At 39.8% G+C, this 20,702-nt stretch overlaps 1 protein-coding gene across 15 annotated transcripts in view; it reads left to right on the forward strand.

Annotated features, from left to right (window-relative positions):
* ZNF385D (zinc finger protein 385D) overlaps window positions 1-20,702 on the forward strand; it is a 547,534-nt gene that overhangs the window by 388,644 nt on the left and 138,188 nt on the right. The window contains exon 1 of one of the 15 annotated variants that reach the window (XM_083404990.1): window positions 3,532-3,559. The exons of 12 other annotated variants lie outside the window; for them this stretch is intronic. In XM_083404990.1, coding sequence (XP_083261116.1) covers window positions 3,547-3,559 — 13 coding nt within the window. In that variant the 5' untranslated portion in view covers window positions 3,532-3,546. Of the gene's footprint in view, window positions 1-3,531; window positions 3,560-3,598; window positions 3,752-10,883; window positions 10,909-20,702 lie in introns of those variants that run through there. 2 more of the 15 variants (XM_083404987.1, XM_083404991.1) reach the window with 2 other exon arrangements.

Consider the following 20,702-nt stretch of genomic DNA (forward strand, 5'->3'; position numbering starts at 1 on the left):
GTAACATGCATGGTTGAATATACAAGGCATTTTTTCAATTTAAACAAAGCAAAAAATGTTAAAGGCACATTTGATTGCACATCTAGCTCTCTTCCAAGTGCACATGCAGCTTTGCACTATCATAGTCTTGGTTTTTAATGTTTACCATGTTTTATCGTTTTAATAACGTTTTTAACTTGATTCAATTATGTTGTTATTACTATACACCTCAAGCATTTCTAAACTGGAAAGCCAAGTTGTAAAAGGTTTCAGAAAGATGGATTTCACATGAATTCAGTATGGAAATTTTGCAGGTTTCATGGCACTTCCTAGTAAATAAAGCCCCCAAACCATTTAATTCTATGAAGGTTATTATTCTGCATGAGATTGCATGCAGATATCCAATCCTATCCACATAGTATATGTAGTAAAACTGGTATTGAGAATGCTGGAGGGGGGCTTGGCTACAGGATATAGAATCTTATTGGTTAAGATGAAAGCTGTTGGAAAAGGAAATGATAATATTGTAATGTATTTTGATGGGGCAGAGATAAAGGAAAGGAGAAGTACCTATACTTTTTCACTGTAGCCTGCTATGTTACATACCTCATAGGGACTCAAATGCACACACACACACATACTCATTCTTATATCAGTCATTTTTGCACTTAGCTACTCATGAATATGTGTAGCAATATTATATTAACATCTGTTCATGAAACGCTTTTGTATGAATTTGCTCTGAATACATAACTTCTTACTGCTTTACAGGAGAAGAAAGAGTTTAGTTATATGGCCAGAATTGAATAGAGACAAAGTTTGTCATTTGATGCTTGCAGCAGGGCTAAACTGAAGGAACAGAAACCCATCATTTTTGTAAATGTCTTGTTTTTGTTTATTTGCCCTGCTCTGCTTCCAGAGCACCTTACATAAAATCAGTAAGAAACAGCACAGTCCCTGCCTGGAGCGTCAAGATTCTAAAAGACACAACACAAAAGGAAAAGGGCAGAGGAGAGAAGAAGAAAACAAGCAAGTTTTCCTCTCCCTGAACCCTTTTCAAATTGATCAGCTTGAATGAAAACAGTTCAGGGACAGGAAAACCTAGAGTGGCCTGTTTCCCATCTCTTCCTCTTGTGCAGTCAGATGGAATGGGTGCTACTTGGTGGCACTTGACGGTGAGATGGAGCCAGTACGCTTGTGTACATTTTCCCTCACTTAATCATGTATTTCTCATTAGGGAAGTGCAACACTTTTCCCTTTATTTCCATATAGATTTCTGCTGTTACATTCCATGATTTCACATATCCACAGAAACTCATCTTTTATGATGGCACCTTCTAGTCTCATGAAAAGGGTTGTGTTTCTCTTCCGTCTTCCTTCTCGTTTCCCCAACAGTTTGTTATCCAGCTGCCCATTCTAGAAATTTTGTTGCACAAGAACTTGGCTGTGCTCTTGAGTCCACGCTGGTCCAGGATTCCCATGTGACAGCTGATGACAGCATTAGCTGTGCTGTTTTCCAAACAGACATGATACTGAAGTGGTAATTCATGATTGTGCAATATACATTCTGTACTGTGCTCTGCATGAGTGTGCCTTTGAAGAATACTTGGAAACTGAGACTGGTCTGAAATGTGGCTGCCAGGTGTTAACTTGGGTTGTGCCCACTCACTGGAGAGGAAAATCCAGAGAATTCCCCTGGCTGTGGTGGAGAAATTGATCTGCACTCTTATAAGACCACTTGTCAATTTCATCTATAGGAGGAGGGGCTGTGTCTCTCTAGAGTTTCTCCCATTCACCACCATTCCTTGCAGGCATTCAAGATTAATTAATTAATCCACACCATTTATAAGATCAAAGAATTGTGTGCAAAGGCTGCAAACAGCAGCAGTGAAACGGATAAGTTATGCAAACACACACACAAAGACAGACACAGATACAGTGGTACCTCTAGATGCGAACGGGATCCATTCCGGAGCCCTGTTCACATCTAGAAGCAAACGTAACCCATGTCCGCGCATCTGCGCGTGCACGGGTCATGTTTCAGCACTTCTGTGCATACGTGTTACGTCATTTTGAGCGTCTGCACATGCGGCAAAACCCCAGAAGTAACACGCTCCATTACTTCCGGGTTGCCGCGGAGCGCAACTCAAACACGCTCATCCCGAAGCACATTCAACCCGAGGTATGACTGTACCTCTACAGTCACTTAATACTTTCTACTTTAAAGCTGAAACAGAAAATGGCAAAGGAACTTCTAAAGAATCATCACTGTAGTAGTTCAGAATTTTTTTTCCTGCCATCATTGCTGTCTTAATTCAAAGATACTGTCCAAAATACTGCACATCCAACCATACGCCCGCCCCCAGCACAGTATGTACAAGAGTTTGCACTTCCAGTTTTTCCCCTGATGGAAATTAAATCAGATAGATTTAGACACAAAGAGGAGTATGTTATACTTGTTCACACCAGGGGAACATCTGTACCTGTAGGTGGAAAGTGGACTTTGGAGCTTCTCTCATTCCCATTGCAATGCTTTCAAGATTTACTTTGGATTTCTTGTATTTTGGCAAATATGCATTTAAAAAACTAAATTGCATTATTGAAATAAGTACCAAATAATTATATTTCAGGATTCAAAGTTTTATTTAATTGTTATGCTATTTTAATGGGCTTCTTCACCCATTCATTTTAATTATGGATACTCATTTTAATGTTTTGATGCAATTGTTTATTGTGTATTTTAATTATGTGTGACCATATTTTGCAACTGATTTTATACTGTATTTGGAAACTGCTCACAAGCCGTTTTGGCAAGTAAGCGGTATATAAATTAAATCTGATAATGATGCATTATCTAGCTGACTTTGTATTTTTTGTAAGACCATTTAGTTCTATGAAATGGTGATGGGGTTTAACCAGTTGCAAACCACTTCAACCCAAAAAATCACAGCCTTGATATCACAATATAGATGGGTATATAGGTTTGACAGCTTAACATCACCGCATGGCTTCAATTCAGGGATCATACACAATTTCTAGGCATGGTCTATGCTTTAAAGCTCTGTGTCTTAGTGCCTTTCCTGTTTTTGCTCCTGAGTTTTCCTTGTGAAAACCTGCTCTTTAAAGCTGAATTGGAGCAAACGGCAATCCACTGAACACTCGGATAGTGTTTGCTGCAATTCAGCTTTAAAGAGCAGTTAGAGCAAATGCAACACAGCTGAATATTCCATCCTCAGTGTTCTATAATTGCTACCTCGGTTACAACACCCTTTAATTTACATCACAGCAGCTGAAGAAGGTGGAAGCCGAAACACTTTCCTATAAGAATTCAATATTTCTGTTTTGTTCCCTACTCTCTCCACCCCCTGCACCTCCCACACTTTTGTAAAGATATATGAAACGCAGATGATTGTGTTGACAGAAAAAAAAATATTCAACATGCAACTGAAGTACGTATTAAAAAACTTCATAAATGACTGTAACTATTTACAACGCACTGAAAAGAACATCAAGCTAGCAAGGCAACGGTTTAACTGTCATATTGTCACTTTCTCCAGAGACTAGCAGATGGAATATTCAGGTAACCCTGGAGACAACCTGCAGCCTATACAAATATGTATACAAGCTCAGTAACACAGCTCACATACTGTTGTAACTCCAACAGATTGGGCCAGATACATGTATGTGAATGCGAGTTCTTAAAGATGCATGTATAATGTCTGCACTTACATGTTTTCTGAGGAAATCATTATGTGTGAAGCTGGTGCCAGCAGTAAGTCAAAAGTATGCTCCTTCCCTATCCCTTTCCTCCTTCAGTAACAGCTATTGAATTTAGTGGGGAGCATCACTTACCAATAGGGGACGCGGGTGGCGCTGTGGGTTAAACCACAGAGCCTAGGACTTGCCGATCAGAAGGTCAGTGGTTCGAATCCCCGCAACGGGGTGAGCTCCCATTCCTCGGTCCCTGCTCCTGCCAACCTAGCAGTTCGAAAGCACGTCAATGTGCAAGTAGATAAATAGGTACCGCTACGGCGGGAAGGTAAACGGCGTTTACGTGTGCTGCTCTGGTTCGCCAGAAGCGGCTTAGTCATGCTGGCCATGTGACCCGGAAGCTGTACGCTGGCTCCCTCAGCCAATAAAGCGAGATGAGTGCCGCAACCCCAGAGTTGGTCACGACTGGACCTAATGGTCAGGGGTCCCTTTACCTTTTTATCACTTACCAATAGCTGAGCTATATTTATTCCTAAAAATACACTTTCTCTTCTCTTATGACTCTCAACTCATATATCCAGATGTTGCTCTGCTGTCAGCTAATTCTTTGCCTCTCTTCCACACTTTGTATCAACTGCATTAGGGACAGCAGCCCTGTTTATAAAAGGCTTTTATTCTAAATCATTAACAATTGGTGGTGTTTCAAGTAACTCATTCCTTGGTCCAGAAGGGACAGTATTTTGTCATTTTGCTTCGTGAGCTTGTAGCATTGTGAATCATCATCATCTTCTTGTTATTTAGTAGCAGTTGGGGTAACGTAGGAGAAAGCTGTATCTGATCTGCACATTTTCTCAATAAAAATTGTGTAATTTTAGTTAACCTCTCAATTTCATATCCTTTCATTATGGAGTGTAGTGTTGTTTAGTCGTTTAGTCGTGTCCGACTCTTCGTGACCCCATGGACCATAGCACGCCAGGCACTCCTGTCTTCCACTGCCTCCCGCAGTTTGGTCAAACTCCTGCTGGTAGCTTTGGTAACACTATCCAACCATCTCGTCATCTGTCGTCCCCTTCTCCTTGTGCCCTCCATCTTTCTCAACATCAGAGTCTTTTCCAGTGAGTCTTCTCTTCTCATGAAGTGGCCAAAGTATTGGAGCCTCAGCTTCATAATCTGCCCTTCCAGTGAGCACCCAGGGCTGATTTCCTTAAGAATTGATAGGTTTGATCTTCTTGCAGTCCATGGGACTCTCAAGAGCCTCCTCCAGCACCATAATTCAAAAGCATCAATTCTTCGACGATCAGCCTTCTTTATGGTCCAGCTTTTACTATAAGGACCTTTGTTGGCAAGGTGCTGTCTCTACTTTTTAAGATGCTGTCTAATGTACATTTTGTTAAAAAAAAAGAAATCGTTTATATATCAGTGTTGGTCAAATTACTATTTGTTTTGCTTTTTTTTACCCCACTGATATGTTCCATATTTGTAGTCTGCAAAAGAAAAAGGATCAGTTTTTTTTTATTAATGTGGTGCATCTTAATATAGGCACTCTTAACAGATTTTAGTAGGGAAAGAATTATCTAGTTTGGCATCTTCTGCTTACTGAGATTAGATCATCCGTTTTGCTACAGGACAATCCTACAGTGAAATTGTGTGGGAATTATTTTTGATGCCAAACATGATAAAGCTCAGCTTTCCTTTCCAGTAAGATTCCCTTTGTGATAGTTCTGTCTACTGCCTATACCCAGTCTTATTGATCACCCTATCTGGAGTTCAGAAGGAATAATTAGGTTAGCATTTTAAGAATACAGTGGTACCTCGGTTTACGAACTTAATCCGTTCCGAAAGTCCCTTCTTAAACTGAAACCGTTCTTAAACTGAGGTGGCTTTCCCTAATGAGGCCTCCCGCTGCCGGTGCCCTTCCACCGTTTGGATTCCGTTCTTAGACTAAGGTAAAGTTTGCAAACCGGGACACTACTTCCAGTCTTGCGGGGTTTGTAAACTGAATAGTTCGTAGACAGGGCTGTTCTTAAACCGAGGTACCACTGTATAAGCAAAACCTTGCTGGAGCAGACTGAAAGTCCGTATAGTTCTGCATCCTGTTGGCCAAACAAAGACTTTTGATGGGGGAAACCTCAAAGAAGGACTTGACATGAACATGCCTGTCTGCTCTTTGCATCAAGCAACTGGTATTTGGAACTTGGAGGCTCCATTTTTGTCACTATAGCTTGTAGCTGCTGAATGTTGTGAAAATAATGGCAATTAAAAAAAGGAAATAATACTATACATAGACCATGGGATTGTGGACATTGTGATGTCCACCGGTTTTGATGGCTTTAAAAGGGCATTGGACAAATTCATGGAGTTTGAGGCTTTCAGTGCCTACAAATCATGATGGCTATAGATACTATATCCAAGATCAAAAAGCAGCATGACTCCAAGTACCACTTGCTAGGGGACAACTGTGGGAGAGGACTGATGCATCAGGTTGTCCACTGTGTGAAACAGAATGCTGGATTAGATTGGCTGTTCTCATTCAACTCTTCCCATGACTGACCTAATAAACACGATTCCCCCCCCCCCCCTAATCTTCTGTCAAATCCATCTAAGCCTGTAGCACATCTAGTGGCAGCAAATCCATGTGAATTATGCATTGTGTGAAAAAGTACTTCCCTTTTTCTCTATCCTTTAAGCCTCCACTGGGTCCTTACTAGTAGTCTTTTTTTTCCTTTTAAAAGAATAGCCTCCCAAACCATATGTCATAAGGGAAGTGCTTCAATCTCTTGATCATTGTTGTCCCTTTTGTACCTTTCCCAGCTTTAGGATTGATCTGAGATAGGATACGTTTATCCTATTTTTTAGTATTTGATGTTGTATTGTGTTTTTACTATTTTTGTTGGGAGCCCCCCAGTGGCTGGGGCAACCCAGTCAGATGGGTGGCATATAAATAAATAAAATTGTTGTTGTTAATATTATTATTATTAGTAGTAGTAGTAGTACACACTATGCAAAATACAGCCCTAACCACTGGTTGTATAAATGTCGTATTATCCTTCTGTTGCCTTTTTCACTGCTTCTTGCAGACTGAGTTAACATTTGCACTGCACTACCCACCTTGTTGTCAAGATGTCATTCCTGGTTAGCCATGCCAATTCGAGCTGCACATGTGAAGTTCGGGGTTTCTGCCTCATTCGTAAATTGTGTTTCATTTACATGTGTTGAACCTGAACAACCATATGTAAACATATGAATCAGCCCCATTGGTCCATAATAGCCCAGGCTGGTCTGCACTGATTGGCCGTGGTTATCCAGGGTCTTGGGCAGAAGTCTTTCTTGTCATCTGCTACCTCCCTGATTCCTTTAAGTGCAGATGTCAAAAATGGAACCTGGGAGCTTATGCACACAAAGCATGTGATTTGCCACTGAACTGTGTTTCTACATTGAACTGGCTCTTTTGTTGCCAGTCCACCATTTTTAAGAGGTCATTCTGGAGTTTTTCACAGCCTGTTGGGGAGAGGTATCAACCAAACACATAGCTTAGTTTACTTACACACACCATCTACTGTTATTGGTTATATAGGCACCTCACAGTAATGTTCTTGTGGTCTGCTTTTGTGAGTTGATCTGCACACTTAATATGTCGATGGTCCTGCACTGTGAGGTGGGTGATCCAGTAAACTTTATGGTTGCACACTATTGATATGTTTTATTTATTTACAGCAATTTATATTGGCTGACCAATAATAATGCTCACCAGGTTGCTCACAAAATGAAAATAATAAAGTACATCGCTTTATAATAATACTAAAATACAATAACCATAAAACATGAAACTGCAGTATAAGTATGCTGGCAAAATGGTTTTTTAGCATAACTAAAAAATGCAGAATAGAACTGTGTTGGCTGCATGTTTGCTTCGACACCCAGTTGAAGGTGTTGCATCACGAATTCAAGGTGTTGCCCAAGCCTTTTGGTCTCTAGGGGAGGTTCTCCCTGTAGTCCCACCAAAAAGTGTGGCCCATTGTGTGAAACAGAGCCTTCTCTGTTGTGTTATCCTATGGAACTCCTCATCTTCTGTCATGAAGACATGGAAGTGGCCTAGAAGATACCCATTACCTTTCAGAATGTGGAGCAAAACACTTGTGGAATAGCAGTCTACCCTTAGCTCCTGTCCTGAGAGAGAGAAAGGACCAGCAGCTCATGCTTACCATACTAGAGTACTAGATGGGAAAGTTAAAGCCTTTAGGAAGTTCCATTTGACATGGCTGAGCTTGGGCCTTGTAACTATTGGCTTATGTTCAGTCTTAGAGAACCAGAGCCAGAGAGTCAATTTCAGATCCTTGATCCTTGATTTGGCAGAACCTCAATAACACAATTGCTGAACAAAGAAAAAAGCTATTTCGAAACCCGCATCAATTGTTGACTAGTTTATGCCTGACAGCATAGATGTTTATAACACTTGTAAATGTAAGTGATAGCTAACTACAAAACTTATAAAAACCTTATAAATGTCTAATCCCATTGTGAAATCTATCCAGCCTCTGGCCCCATTCAGGTTTTTCCTTTGTAAGCACTAGTAAAAAACAAACAAACCCCGAAATATCTTATCCTGCCATCTCAGTTAGATAAGTACTCTATTGTGTCTTTGTAAATGATACCTTTAAACACTACTTTAATCCATATTTTAGTCAGCTCAGGGTGGTTCAAGTTACAGCGTGTATATAATAAAGTAATGCGCTCAATTCTAAAGAAATCAAAACAAAAACAATGAATATTTGATTGTTTTGGACTAGCTGAATACACATAGGGCCCAATCCTACCATTTTTAGGTCCCTTTGACCGAGGTCATGGTTGGCTTTCCTGTTGAAATAAAGGGACTGAAAATGCTTAACTTGGCTTGATTTTGCCCTTAGTATTTTGCTACATGCTTTGGAGTTGCTGGCATCCTACATACTCTCCAACATTTCTCAGGTGAAAATAGGGACATCCTATTCTACATCAGGAAGCTTCTCCCATGTTTGATCTTGCTGCACGCATAGACGTCATATACACATCTACATCGGATCCCTCTGCTGAACCTGCCTCGCAGGATTGTTTTAAAGAAAAAATATGCAAAGGAAGGGATCGTGTACAACACCTTCCACAGATAAGTGGAATAATGAAATTATTTTTTAGCTATGAGCTGCCTTGAATCCCTGTCAGGGGAAAAATATGGGATATGGTGATGATGATGATGATGATGATAGAAACTGTGAGAATGATCAGGAACATACCAGAGAGTAAATCCTATTGAACTCAGTGGGACTTCTAAGTACAAATGTTTAGGATTGCAGTGTAAGGCTGCCCAGTTTGTACCCAGTTACCTGGGAGTAAGCTCCATTGAATACAGTGGGACTTACTTCTGAGTAGACAGTGTAAGGTTCCATTCACAATAACACAGCACTCATTTCAAGACATTATAGCAACATAAGAGAGGAAGAAATAATTTTATTTTTTAAACCCGTTGTGGTTCTCTTGAAAGAGCAAGTTATGTTCAGAAGACAGTGGAGGAGAAACTTTGAAAATCTGCTGATGACATAAGAGTCCTTTGATTAACAATTCTTGCACGTGTGTGCTTATTATACCATAAACATGACCTTTATAAAAATATTAGGAAAAACCAGCTGTGGAACTTGCCAGGTCAAAGCTTTTTAAATGTCAACAAATACAATGCCTTTACATTAATGTGGCATTACAGTATCTAGCAATAGATTTGCTAGCAAACTTTCCCCTGGGGTTTTAATGTTTATAGTTAAGGTGTATTTAATGGTGGTGGGGATTTGTCTTGATCACTGATGGCATACCTGCATTATTTAATTGTATACCACCTTTCTACAATTCAAACCATGCTCAAGGCAGCTTACAACATTAAAAAAAACCCCTGTAACTACAACATAGCAAGTCATAACCAATAAATGAAACATTAAAAATACAAAACCATAGAACCATTTCCACATAACTCTAAAATAAAGATACAAAAAACTCCACAAACAACACCCCAGCCTTATATATTTACTTCCCCATCCAGAATTATGGGAAGTGTAGTTTGTTAAGAGTACTAGGAATTGCAGATTGGGAGGTGGAGTAATCTACAGTTCCCAGGATTACTGACTGCATGTGATTTAAAAGTGCCTTAAATGTGTGACATGTTTGAATCCACTTTGTGTTGGATGTCTGCAATATTTAGTTAAATACAACGAAATGCCATAATAGAATAAAATAGGTGAGGCATTCTCTCCCCCCCCCCTCTCTCTCACACACACTCCTGTAATCTGATGTGAGGGTAGATGTTGTTCTTTTTACTTTTTCTTAAGTTAGCTATAAACAGCATTATAGATGCTACATTCATAAAAATACTAGATAATCATCTCAACACTAATGATCACTTTTTTAAAAAAAAACAACAACCCTGTGGATACATTCCAAAAGACATTACTAGAAATAACTTACAGCAATATTTCTTAACTCAAGACCAACAGTCGCACAAATAATGAAACAGCTTGCTTCACATACGCAAAACAATTGTAAACTCAAACAACTTAAGCTTGCCATCTCATGCTCAATTGTAAACCCATAACTAGTGCTTGGTGAAATCCTGTCATGAACTGGCAGAACAACGGGGAGGAGGAATAGGAGAGGGGTGTAGCCATGAGTGGGACACACTGGGGCAAGCTGGGGTTGGGGAAGGAGAGGTTGGTGTAGGAAGTACTCACGGGGTGATGACGGATGACGAGGGGATGGGGGTCAGTGTGCAGGAACCAGAGCATCAGGACCCATCACCAAGAGCCAGAGGGGGCCCTGTCTCCACAAACATGGCAGGCTTTGATATGTAGGGAGCAGCAGGAGTGGCTCTCTAAGAGGCTGGCTGAAGCAGGCAAGAGCCCATAGCCCAGCTCCCTAGCTGGTCAGGTGGGGCTGGCTAGCTCTGAGAGGAGGTGTGTGATTCCTCAGCTGAAGTAGGCTCAGAACAGATAAGGGTCACATGCCTCCAAGCCCAGATGCTGCAATCAGCATGCAAAGTGAAAAAGGACAGCAAAGCTGAGGTGCTGTGTCTGCTCAACTGCCCATGTTGATGGCCCTCAGCTTGTACACTCCAGGATCTCTGTGGGACTGTTGCTTTGGTTTGGGCTTTGGACAAGTTGGTTGACCCTGGACTGGGGATTAGGCATACTGACATGCTGCCAGGTAGGCCAGCGATTCTGTACAAAATCCTTCTCTAATGCAATGTTGTATTATAGCTGTCCTGTCTGATACTCTGTTCTCTTAATCTAAGAAACTATGTTAGTGTAACCATCAAGGGTATACTTCCAACAGCTATTAAGCCAATCTGTGGGAGAAAGTAACTTACTAGGTCTTGATTTCCTTGCGTATAGGTGTCACAAAGTACAAGACCTTTACATTAACGTAGCATTACAGTGACTAACAATAGATTTGTTGGTTTTAATGTTTATATTTAAGGTGTATTTAACAGGTGTAGGGAATTTGTATTGTCAGCTGCATATACACCACACATTTGAAGCACCCTCCTCCCAAGTTTCCTGGTAACTAGCTTTTAAGTTTGCTACGAGTTGTAAACTGTAGTTTTCAGGATTCTTGAGTGAGTCAGATGTGCTTGTAGTGTTTGGTGGGTTTGTGTATAGCCATAATTTTTAATGACTCATTTGCAACCTCTTTGTTATGAATATAGAATCATAGAATTGTAGGTTGGGAAGGGACACTGAGGGCCATCTAGTCCAGCCACCAATGGAATCGCTGCTATACAAATGTTTTTACTTCATACTAATGAAATGCCAAAATAATAATATTATAGGGTGGTGTATCATCCACAGCTTCCAAAGTCCTTCTAGCTTGGGGCAGGAGCTAAGGTGTTGAATGTATTTTGTTTTTCCCTTGTGTGCATCCAATTCTCTTTGTAACTGTTTCCCACAGATTTCAATGGTGTGATAATTATTTATGCCAATTCCATACCCCCCAATATGATGAGTCCCAAAACTAGGATGCATGTCTTCCTGTCCATGCTCCCATCTAAGATAACAGAGTCCAAAAGACACACATTTCTCAGTGCCGTGCTCTCATGCATATTTCTGAGTGTTGCACAAGATGGTGGCCCTGAAAAAGCCACAGGTTTTTTGGAGGGGGGCCGGAAATCTTGGTGCAAAAATCACATGCGATCACTGCGACCAAAATGGCTACTGTGCTCTTGCAGGGGGAAAAACCAGGATGTCCTCCCCCCCCCCCAAGACACTTGAGGAGGGTATGCAATTCTAGGCTGGCATAGATGGGAGCGCCTCACCAGGGAATAATGGGGCCTTAAAAGATTAAAAGGCTGCCTTCAACTTGCCCATCCCAATGTGTGCTGTAACACCAGCTATTATCAGCAGGAATACTCATGGTAGATCTTTGCCTACAGAGCTTTCTGTATTGATAACAAGGGCCTCTGCAGCGTATGAGGCCTGCCCACCAACAGAGTTCATTTTTGCAGGCAGCAAAGATGCCTACAATCTCTGCCTTTTCTTTACCAGTGGAGCTGTGGGGTCAGGCTCGCTCTGCCCACCTGTTTTGTCATATATACTAGCAGCATGTCAAAGAACAATCTAGCATTTGTATTATTTAAGTTGCCTGGATGAGTAGGAGGGAAAATAAGAGTTAATTGTCAATCCCTGTGTTAGATCTCAGATGACTGTAAGAGTTCGACTCATTGCTCTCACATCAGGGTTCATCGCTGATCTGTCATTGCTTCACTGTTTTACACACAATGACTCTCAGTCAGATGTCTGAACTGTTTTTATTGGCAAAGTGTGAGAGTTAAAATCTGAAAGTTCTATTTGTTAAGGTGTGTGCCTGTGTGACTCATAGAAATTGTCCCTTGAAATCAACAAGTATGCATGCAGGTGACCTGGAGCTGATATTCCCTGGAGTGGAATTAATTGAAGATCATATGTATATATCCTATCATTCAAAAGTACTAGAACTTTTGAACAAAAGTGTGGGACTTTTGTTATGAGCTACTGCATGGAAGTTTGATCATTTCAACTGCATAGCGCTGGCCGTCCCAGTATTCTGTACTGGTTATGTAACTTATAAATTGGTATATTTTAAAAAATGGATGATTAGATGTTACAGTGCTGTATATTTTTCTTCCACATTGGCCCTCTTTTGGTGTTGCAGGATCCAGGAGATAAAATCAAAGCTTTTTCTCCTACCCATTTTCTTGTCTATTCCTTTTGATAGTTTCAGCAATAGTCTGATGTATTTATGTATCTAAGATAACCTTTTCTGGCTCAACAACTTGGGGGGGGGGTCCATATTTTTACCTCTTGAAATATGGCAACCCTAATCCAAGTATCAAACAATATTTAGGATAGGATGCTGGCAATTAATATATATATATAATTTTTTAAAAAAGTTCAAATGCTAATAAGCCTTGGGATGAGTATCCATTTGGAATGCGAAAGCTGGGTTTTAGCTGCTAGCATTTCCTGCCAGTACATGTTTCTTCCAACCCCCATGAGAATAGCACTTCTTCAAACAGCAGAGCTAGAGTAAGGAGCAGTGGGAAGCAATTATTGTACAGTCCCTTTTGGCATAGCCTAAATAGCAGGGACAGGGCCAAGATCTGTGCAGGGCAAACATAGCTATTATTTCACGTCTTTCCTCCCTGCAGTTTACCTTAACACTTTATTTGCTGAACTACAGCTTAGGCTCAGAGTAAATAACAGAGGATCTAATCCGGAACACTTTCATCATAAAGAAAGCCATGCAGTCCTTGTTTAAAAAGCTCAATCTGTAGAATATTTAAGAGGTTTTGGAAAATATCAGGTACTATGTTTCTGGATTTCTTGCCTCTCTCCTAAACAAAACAACATTGTTGCTTTTGTACCCAGAGAACAATGCACTGTTTCAACCAAAATAATTACACAATGTCTCCACAAAGGAACACACTGCTCTTCTTCTGATCTCCTTATTTCACAGATGATTTCACAGTCATGTGGGATCAAGAGCAGCATGTGTTGCCTCCACTTCAAATTTTCAGTTAAAAACACCTCCTTGATGAGGAACTACATTAAGCTCTCATGTTATCTGTCAATTGATGAATATTGGTGTTCTCAGCATTCAATTCTTCTATTTTTTTTTAAATGTCCAATATAATTAGATGCATATTCCAGAACTACAGCATTGAAGGGAACAGGGACAGCAGCTTCATTAGAAATTAATTCAGTTCAGTAGAAATGAATTCATATTAATTTAATTTTCTAGTCAAAGCTAAGATAAAACACATCAGATGCCTATCAATCAATCGTTCTAATTAGCAAACGACAATAGTATGAAAGGTGGCTTTATATTAATATGTTTGAATGTTTCAAATAGATAATGATTATGTCATTTTCATTGTTAAGAGCATGAGTCATGCCACATTTCCCAAGAAAATAATTTGTTCAACATTGCCAGCAGTATTGAAGATTCACATGAGCATTTTTTTAGTTGTTGTATGATTCCAGTGAATGGTCAAGTGATTCCATTGTGCACCATCTACCCCAAACCCAAGCTGTTTCACTTAGACTGGATATCACCACCCAAAAATGCCAAGTGAATTGGCACTGAGATGTGTGTACGATCATGTTCATTCAAACATGCATGCAGCACATGTTGTGAACAGGTACATTTACAAGTGCATGCATACATTGGGTAAAAATATCTGACCCTCCAGATGTTCCATCAGCACCAGCTAGGATGAACAGTGGTCAAGGATTATGGCAGCTATAGCACAGCAACATCTTGGAGAATTGCAGGTTATCCATCCCTGAGATTACCTAAACCAGAAGCCAGTAGGGAAAGCATATATATGTGAAAGAAACTAAAAAGTCTTGTTCACTTACCTCTTAAGACACAAGGGAATGTCATGAATAAAAAGAGAAGGGACATGGGAGTTGATATGCTGGCAAATCCTAGACATCAATATTTTAAAAATGTAGATTTACAATTTATGTCACATGGAAATGCCAACAGTTTTAAAATTTTCCATAGTGGCGTTCATACATTTTACATTTTTTTTCTGTCCACGTTCTTTGGAAAGAGCTGTTCAGAAATAAAGCTGGAAAGTTAATATCTGCTCTGCCAAACCATCATTATTAATTATGTATATATAGAGAGGAAAAAATGAAATTTACTCAGGCTAGTCAAAAACAATAATTTATCTTCAACGATGACAAAGTCAATGGCAAGTTGAAAGTTTCAGATGTTTTCAGTTTAACAAAAAAACGGGTTGAAAAAATGGCATTCATTTTTTCCATACTTTTTTTATTTTGAAGTGTCTTGCTCCATTTCCAACCTCTGAAAAAATTATCCTCTCGTTCCCTCTCTCAAGTGTGAAACACATTCACTTGTAGCTAGATGTCAGGAAATAATAGCTTCTCCATGTGATCAATCAATATGTGGCCCAGTTATTCTCCACCCCCTGTAATATCATTATCCAACACAGAGACAGTGGAGCAACATTTTAAATACACACTTTCTATATTGAAAACACTTGAGAGAAAGAGGAAAAAGTAGCTTCGTTGCAAGCATATAACCTAGTTGCAATAAGGAAGATATCAATGCTAATTTTAAGTATGTAGATTCGCAGCTGCATACTACAAATGGGTCAGCAGCTGCCAGCAATATGCTAGACATGCAAGGGTATAAATGCCCCCCCCCCTTGAAGAACTGTGTAATGCAGTCAGAATTGGGAACTATAATACAAATAATGGATGCTGGAATTTCAGCAAAATATCAATGCTCTTGTTCTACAAAAATCCTGGAATTGATCTATTTATGAGGGATTATGCCCAGGTGCCCAGTGCAAAATAAGTGGATTGTTTTATCCAATTTGACAGGTTTAGCTGTAGCTTGTGAGTGGGACAGCAGAGGTAGTGGCACGTTCCGAGTGGTGGCACTGCATTCCTTGGTGCCAGATGAAGCAGAGATGGTGTGACTCTGAATTGTTGGTGGTTACAGTGGTACCTTGATTTAAGACCATAATCCGTTCCAGAAGTCTGGTCTTAAAACAAAGCGGACTTAAACCAAGGCGTGCTTTCCCATAGAAAGTAATTGAAAATGGATTGATCCGTTCTAGGCAATGAAAAACACCCCCTAAAACAGCAATTTAACACAAATTTTACTGTCTAAGGAGACTATTGATCCATAAAATGAAGGCAATAATCAATGTACTGTACTATAAAATAAATAAGACAGAATTGTAGATGAAAAAAATTTACATTTTCCCCCTTACGTGCACTGATGATAGTCATTGTTTGGATTGGGGGGGGGGGGGCTTTTATCCATTTCTGCAGTCACACAATCAACCAGTAGCTGAACTGGATTCAGAAACACAGTTACAGAAACAAGTCACAAAAACAAAGTCACAAGCCACGGTCACAGGTCAGCCCCATAAAGTGAAGTCACAGTCAAAAAAATGAAAAAAGCCACACAAACCAAAACGCAAAAAAGATAGTAAAAACGAAACCTCCAAATATCACCTCTGTGTTGCGTGGGTGCTCGGGACTCAACAGCCGATAGACTCAACAGGAAGCCTCTGATTAGCAATGAGGGGCTCAATTAACAAACGAAACACACTTAGCAGGAACCAGATGATGAAAAGTGCCCCCTAAAACAGCAGCCAGGCCCGACTTATATATAAAAAAATGACTCAAGACGGAGCACTCATTTCCAGGTTGCAATTGGACTTAGTCCAAAACAGACTTATAATAGACTGGACTTTAGTCAAGGTACCACTGTACTGCATTGGTACACATACCTGCAGACTTGCCACCAACAACCCAGGATGGCACCATCTCCACTCTCCTTCAAGAGCTACTCCCCCTGAGGAGGGGCTACTATTCCTGCAACTTTCACCCAGTTCTGTCCAAAGGAAAAATAATTATAGCCGTTCTTTGTTTCCTCATGATATCAAAAGCTTCATTTTCTGAATCCATCTGCACAGTCTGAAGTAATTAAACTTATAGGTCTTATTATTGCAGAGCTAGTGTTTTTCTGGCTGCTAATTTATTTTGAGCTTTGCGGGGCGATCAGCTGTTAAAAACTTTGTACTTATGTACAAATGATTTTATTTTTTTAACGTTGGAACATGTAAATGTCAATATAAGGTTGCTCCATCTTTTTAGGGAATTTCAGAGGATAGTAACTTTAAAAATCCTAGGACTGAAATCCTTGGGTTTACAAAATATGGGCTGGCAAGCATATTTGAGAGAAGGATTCTGATAAGATATCTGCTTCTTGAGACTAATCATACGGCTGACAGGAAAGAGTTTAGAAATGGGCACATTCACAGTGATAGGATCTATAGATTCCCCAGAAGCAAATTCTTCTTTCTATCTACTTCACACACAGCAGAAAATGGTGCATACAGCTGTCCGAGATGTTAACAAACGGTTAGCAGGGGAGAGATGTAAATAGTACTTCTCACTGCTAAAAAACTTGAATAGTTTTTACAAGAGTGGAACACTGATGAGCAGTTATGAACAATGATAAAATCAATGCACTCAGAACGTACTGGACTTTTCTTGTCCTAGAGGTCTTTTGTCTTTGCTTTCATACTTACAAAGGACAATCAAAAGAGCAGTGACGTAGCAAGCTCTTTGGAATAGCGCTTGAAATAATCCTTTAAACTAGAGAAGGATGGAAAGATGTGATTGCCATTTGCAAATATATTATGCACGCATGGACATAACTGAATAGTGCAAATACAAATTACTTGAGATGCAACAAAAGCAATTTGTGTAAGAATCAAATGCCCAACATTTAAAATGTTTGTTATCTTAGTGCATGTATTATGTATGTTGAAATCAATTTACATAAACATGGGGAAAACTGCATTTTTTTATATCTGTTAATGTCACAGTCAGTTTAGGAGCTTCAAGTTGTTACTGCTGTGGAAATATCATGCATCTTGTTTATTTACATATTCATAACATTTTATGTTCTGTTAGACTGTATCTGATCCCATAGTTGGAATGTTGTCATAGCCCTCAGATCAACAGCCCTGGGTTCCCTGATGTAGCATCAAACAGAAGTGAAAAATCACTGGAAGTTACAGGGAACCTTCAGTACAGTGGTACCTCGGGTTAAGAACTTACTTCATTCTGGAGGTCCGCTCTTAACCTGAAACTGTTCTTAACATGAAGCACCACTTTAGCTAATGGGGCCTCACATTGTCACTTTGCCATCGCCACGAGATTTCTGTTCTTATCCTGAAACAAACTTCTTAAGCCGAGGTACTATTTCTGGGTTAGCAGAGTCTGTAACCTGAAGCGTCTGTAACCTGAAGCGTATGTAACCCGAGGTACCACTGTATTGTAAAGTATCTCCTACACTCAGACAGAGTTTGATTTTGCCTAAATCCATTTCCTGTGCTGCTTTTTAAAATGATGCATTTTAATGTGGAAATCATATGTACACTTTCTTGAGAGTCAATCCAACTGTGCAGAATGGGATATGCTTCTGAGTAAGCATGCTTAGAATTTGGCTGCACGAATCACTGTGCACTTTATGTAAGAAGGCATGTAGGTATAGGACTTTCCAAACAATTGCTCCATTGTTAAGAATCCAGGCAATATTGCTTCAGCTAAGGCATAACAGTTTTGTATTTTCCAAGAGCTAGAACTGCAATTTTGAATTGATAGTAAAATGTCATTCTCCTCCTAGCAGAAATATAGTTGTGTAGTTGTTATACACTATCCAATTGGATAGTGTATATGAAGTAAATGCCAATACCTCTTTCTCTCCCTCTCTCTCCCCTCTCTCACACACACTCCTTACATGTTTTTGTGCGACTGTTAACTTCTAATTTTTTTGAAGAGTCTTCCAGTACTGATGCTGTGAAATGATCAAGGTTATTAGTATGCTCCCCTGCCCTTTCCTTGAGAAACTAAGAGCACAGCAACTGGTGTGGTGTATATTGCTTATTGGGATTGTACAGAGGCTCCCCCCTCCCTCTGGGAAAAGGTCAGGCTAGAGTGAGTCATTGTACCTGCTGCCATTCAGACATCATGTCTTTAAAATAAATCATAAGTTCAAGTTCAGGCAAAACTGTCAGATTTCTGATGGGGAAGGAAAGAGTCTTGGTGGATATGCTGTCCTGTCGCTTCATTTGTCCTGCATATCTCCCTCATTTAATTTTATCTATATGCCAGCAGTATGACATCTTTTAAAAACTGAAGGTAGATTTAGGAACACATTCATTGATTAGAAAAGTCCTATGTCTATTTCACAGGAAGGATTTGCCAGCTAACACATATTTAAGTCATTAGGTTTGCATGGAGCGTAACACAGGGCTGTACCTGCTGTGACTTGGGTAAGAAGCATGGAGCAAATCTTTGGGACAAGAAGGAAATGAGAGTTTTTACTACTGGTGATATTCTTGGGTATGGATTTGCCAAGTTCGTGATATTCCAAAATAGATTTGTCATTCACAGACACGGGCACGACCAATATGTCCAGGAGCCAGACAGATGTAGTGCATTACTGTCAGACAAGGCTTGGATAAACCCTAAGATACACACTTGAGTTGTATTGGCAATTGTGTGTCATTGAGTGTTCTAGTTTGTTAATGATCCAAGGGCCAAGCAGTCAGGCAAGCACACTGAAATTTCAGATTGTATTTTGTACCTAATGCAACTAGTGGCTCTGATAAATGAGGTGCTCTGGGTGTTCTGCTGGATGCAGAAGAGATCATGGACTTAGAGATCTGGCCAAAGTGTTTGGGTGATATCTGGGAATTTCTTGCTGTGAACTCTGTGGATTTATAAAAATGCTATCCCATCTGCCTGGAAATTCTCAAGGTTCCCACTGTTCAGTTAGTCAAATCCCAAGATATTAGATTAGTGCTGACAAGGGCCTTATGAAAAACAATATTACAACCAACCCTTTCATCATCCTCAGTGACCAAAGAGCCTTCTCTTTTTTGAAAATGTAAATAGAATCCATAGATCTTAGATGCAACCCTCTTTATTGGGAGTGGCAAATCTATCCACGATTCTGTTGGATTTGGCCTCCCATGAGCCCCAGCCAACATAGCTAATGCTTGGGGTCTTGGGAGAGGGATCAGACAATATCTGGAGGGCACAGCGTTAGCTGCCCTTTTTCTGTATGCTATAACAGTCATTCTTATTTAATTTCTTCTGTTCAATTACAATATTGCACTGAAGTACTGAACCAAAGTAACAGTCTATCTAGCCAAGTTTCTCACAGCAGTGCCTTAAATACTTCTGACTCCCCCAGGTCAATTTAGCCAATATTTAAGCAGCTGATAAATGACTGTCTGGTTGCCTAAGATGAGTGCTGACTTGTATTATTCTTTTATCACTTCCCCTCCCATAATGGCGCTCTTCTAAAGGTCGGATTCAATTTCCACTTTCACAAGTGTTGTAAATCACAAGAGATTCCATGGAAGTCAGTGTACAATGTGAAATAAATATGAGCCATAAATTGATATACTTGATTTATAAGACCAATGCTTCCCTTTCGCTAAACTTTTTTTTTTTGGTCAGGTGTTTTAGAGAGCAATTGAAAAGATGGTAAAAGCGTGTTGTCACATAATTTCGTCTCCAGCAGATTTCCTACCAAAAGTGGGAGAGCTGATAATTTGATATAGCAAGTTAATTCAATCATTTACTGTGAGCCTTCAATTAGATGTATTAAAATGCAACTCTGGTTAAGAGCTTTTCTGGCTGCAGTTAACACATCAGAAGTGAATCCATCCAATGATTTTATATAAGAATTGCAATTGGAAAAGAACCTCTTACCTTATATAAAGGAATCAAGTTTCTTACCTTCTATTCATTCTTTATCTTACAGTGGAATATTTTCAGCAGGGAGGAAAATGACCACTGCATTTTGTTTGTGGGGTGCTCTGTTTGTTTGTTTGTTTGTTTGTTTGTTTAGGTGGGAGGTTTTTTTGGATACTCCCCTGCCAGTTTTTGCAG

Source organism: Podarcis tiliguerta (genome assembly GCF_965153285.1).
Source record: "Podarcis tiliguerta genome assembly, chromosome: 12".
Classification (NCBI taxonomy): Eukaryota; Metazoa; Chordata; class Lepidosauria; order Squamata; family Lacertidae; genus Podarcis; species Podarcis tiliguerta.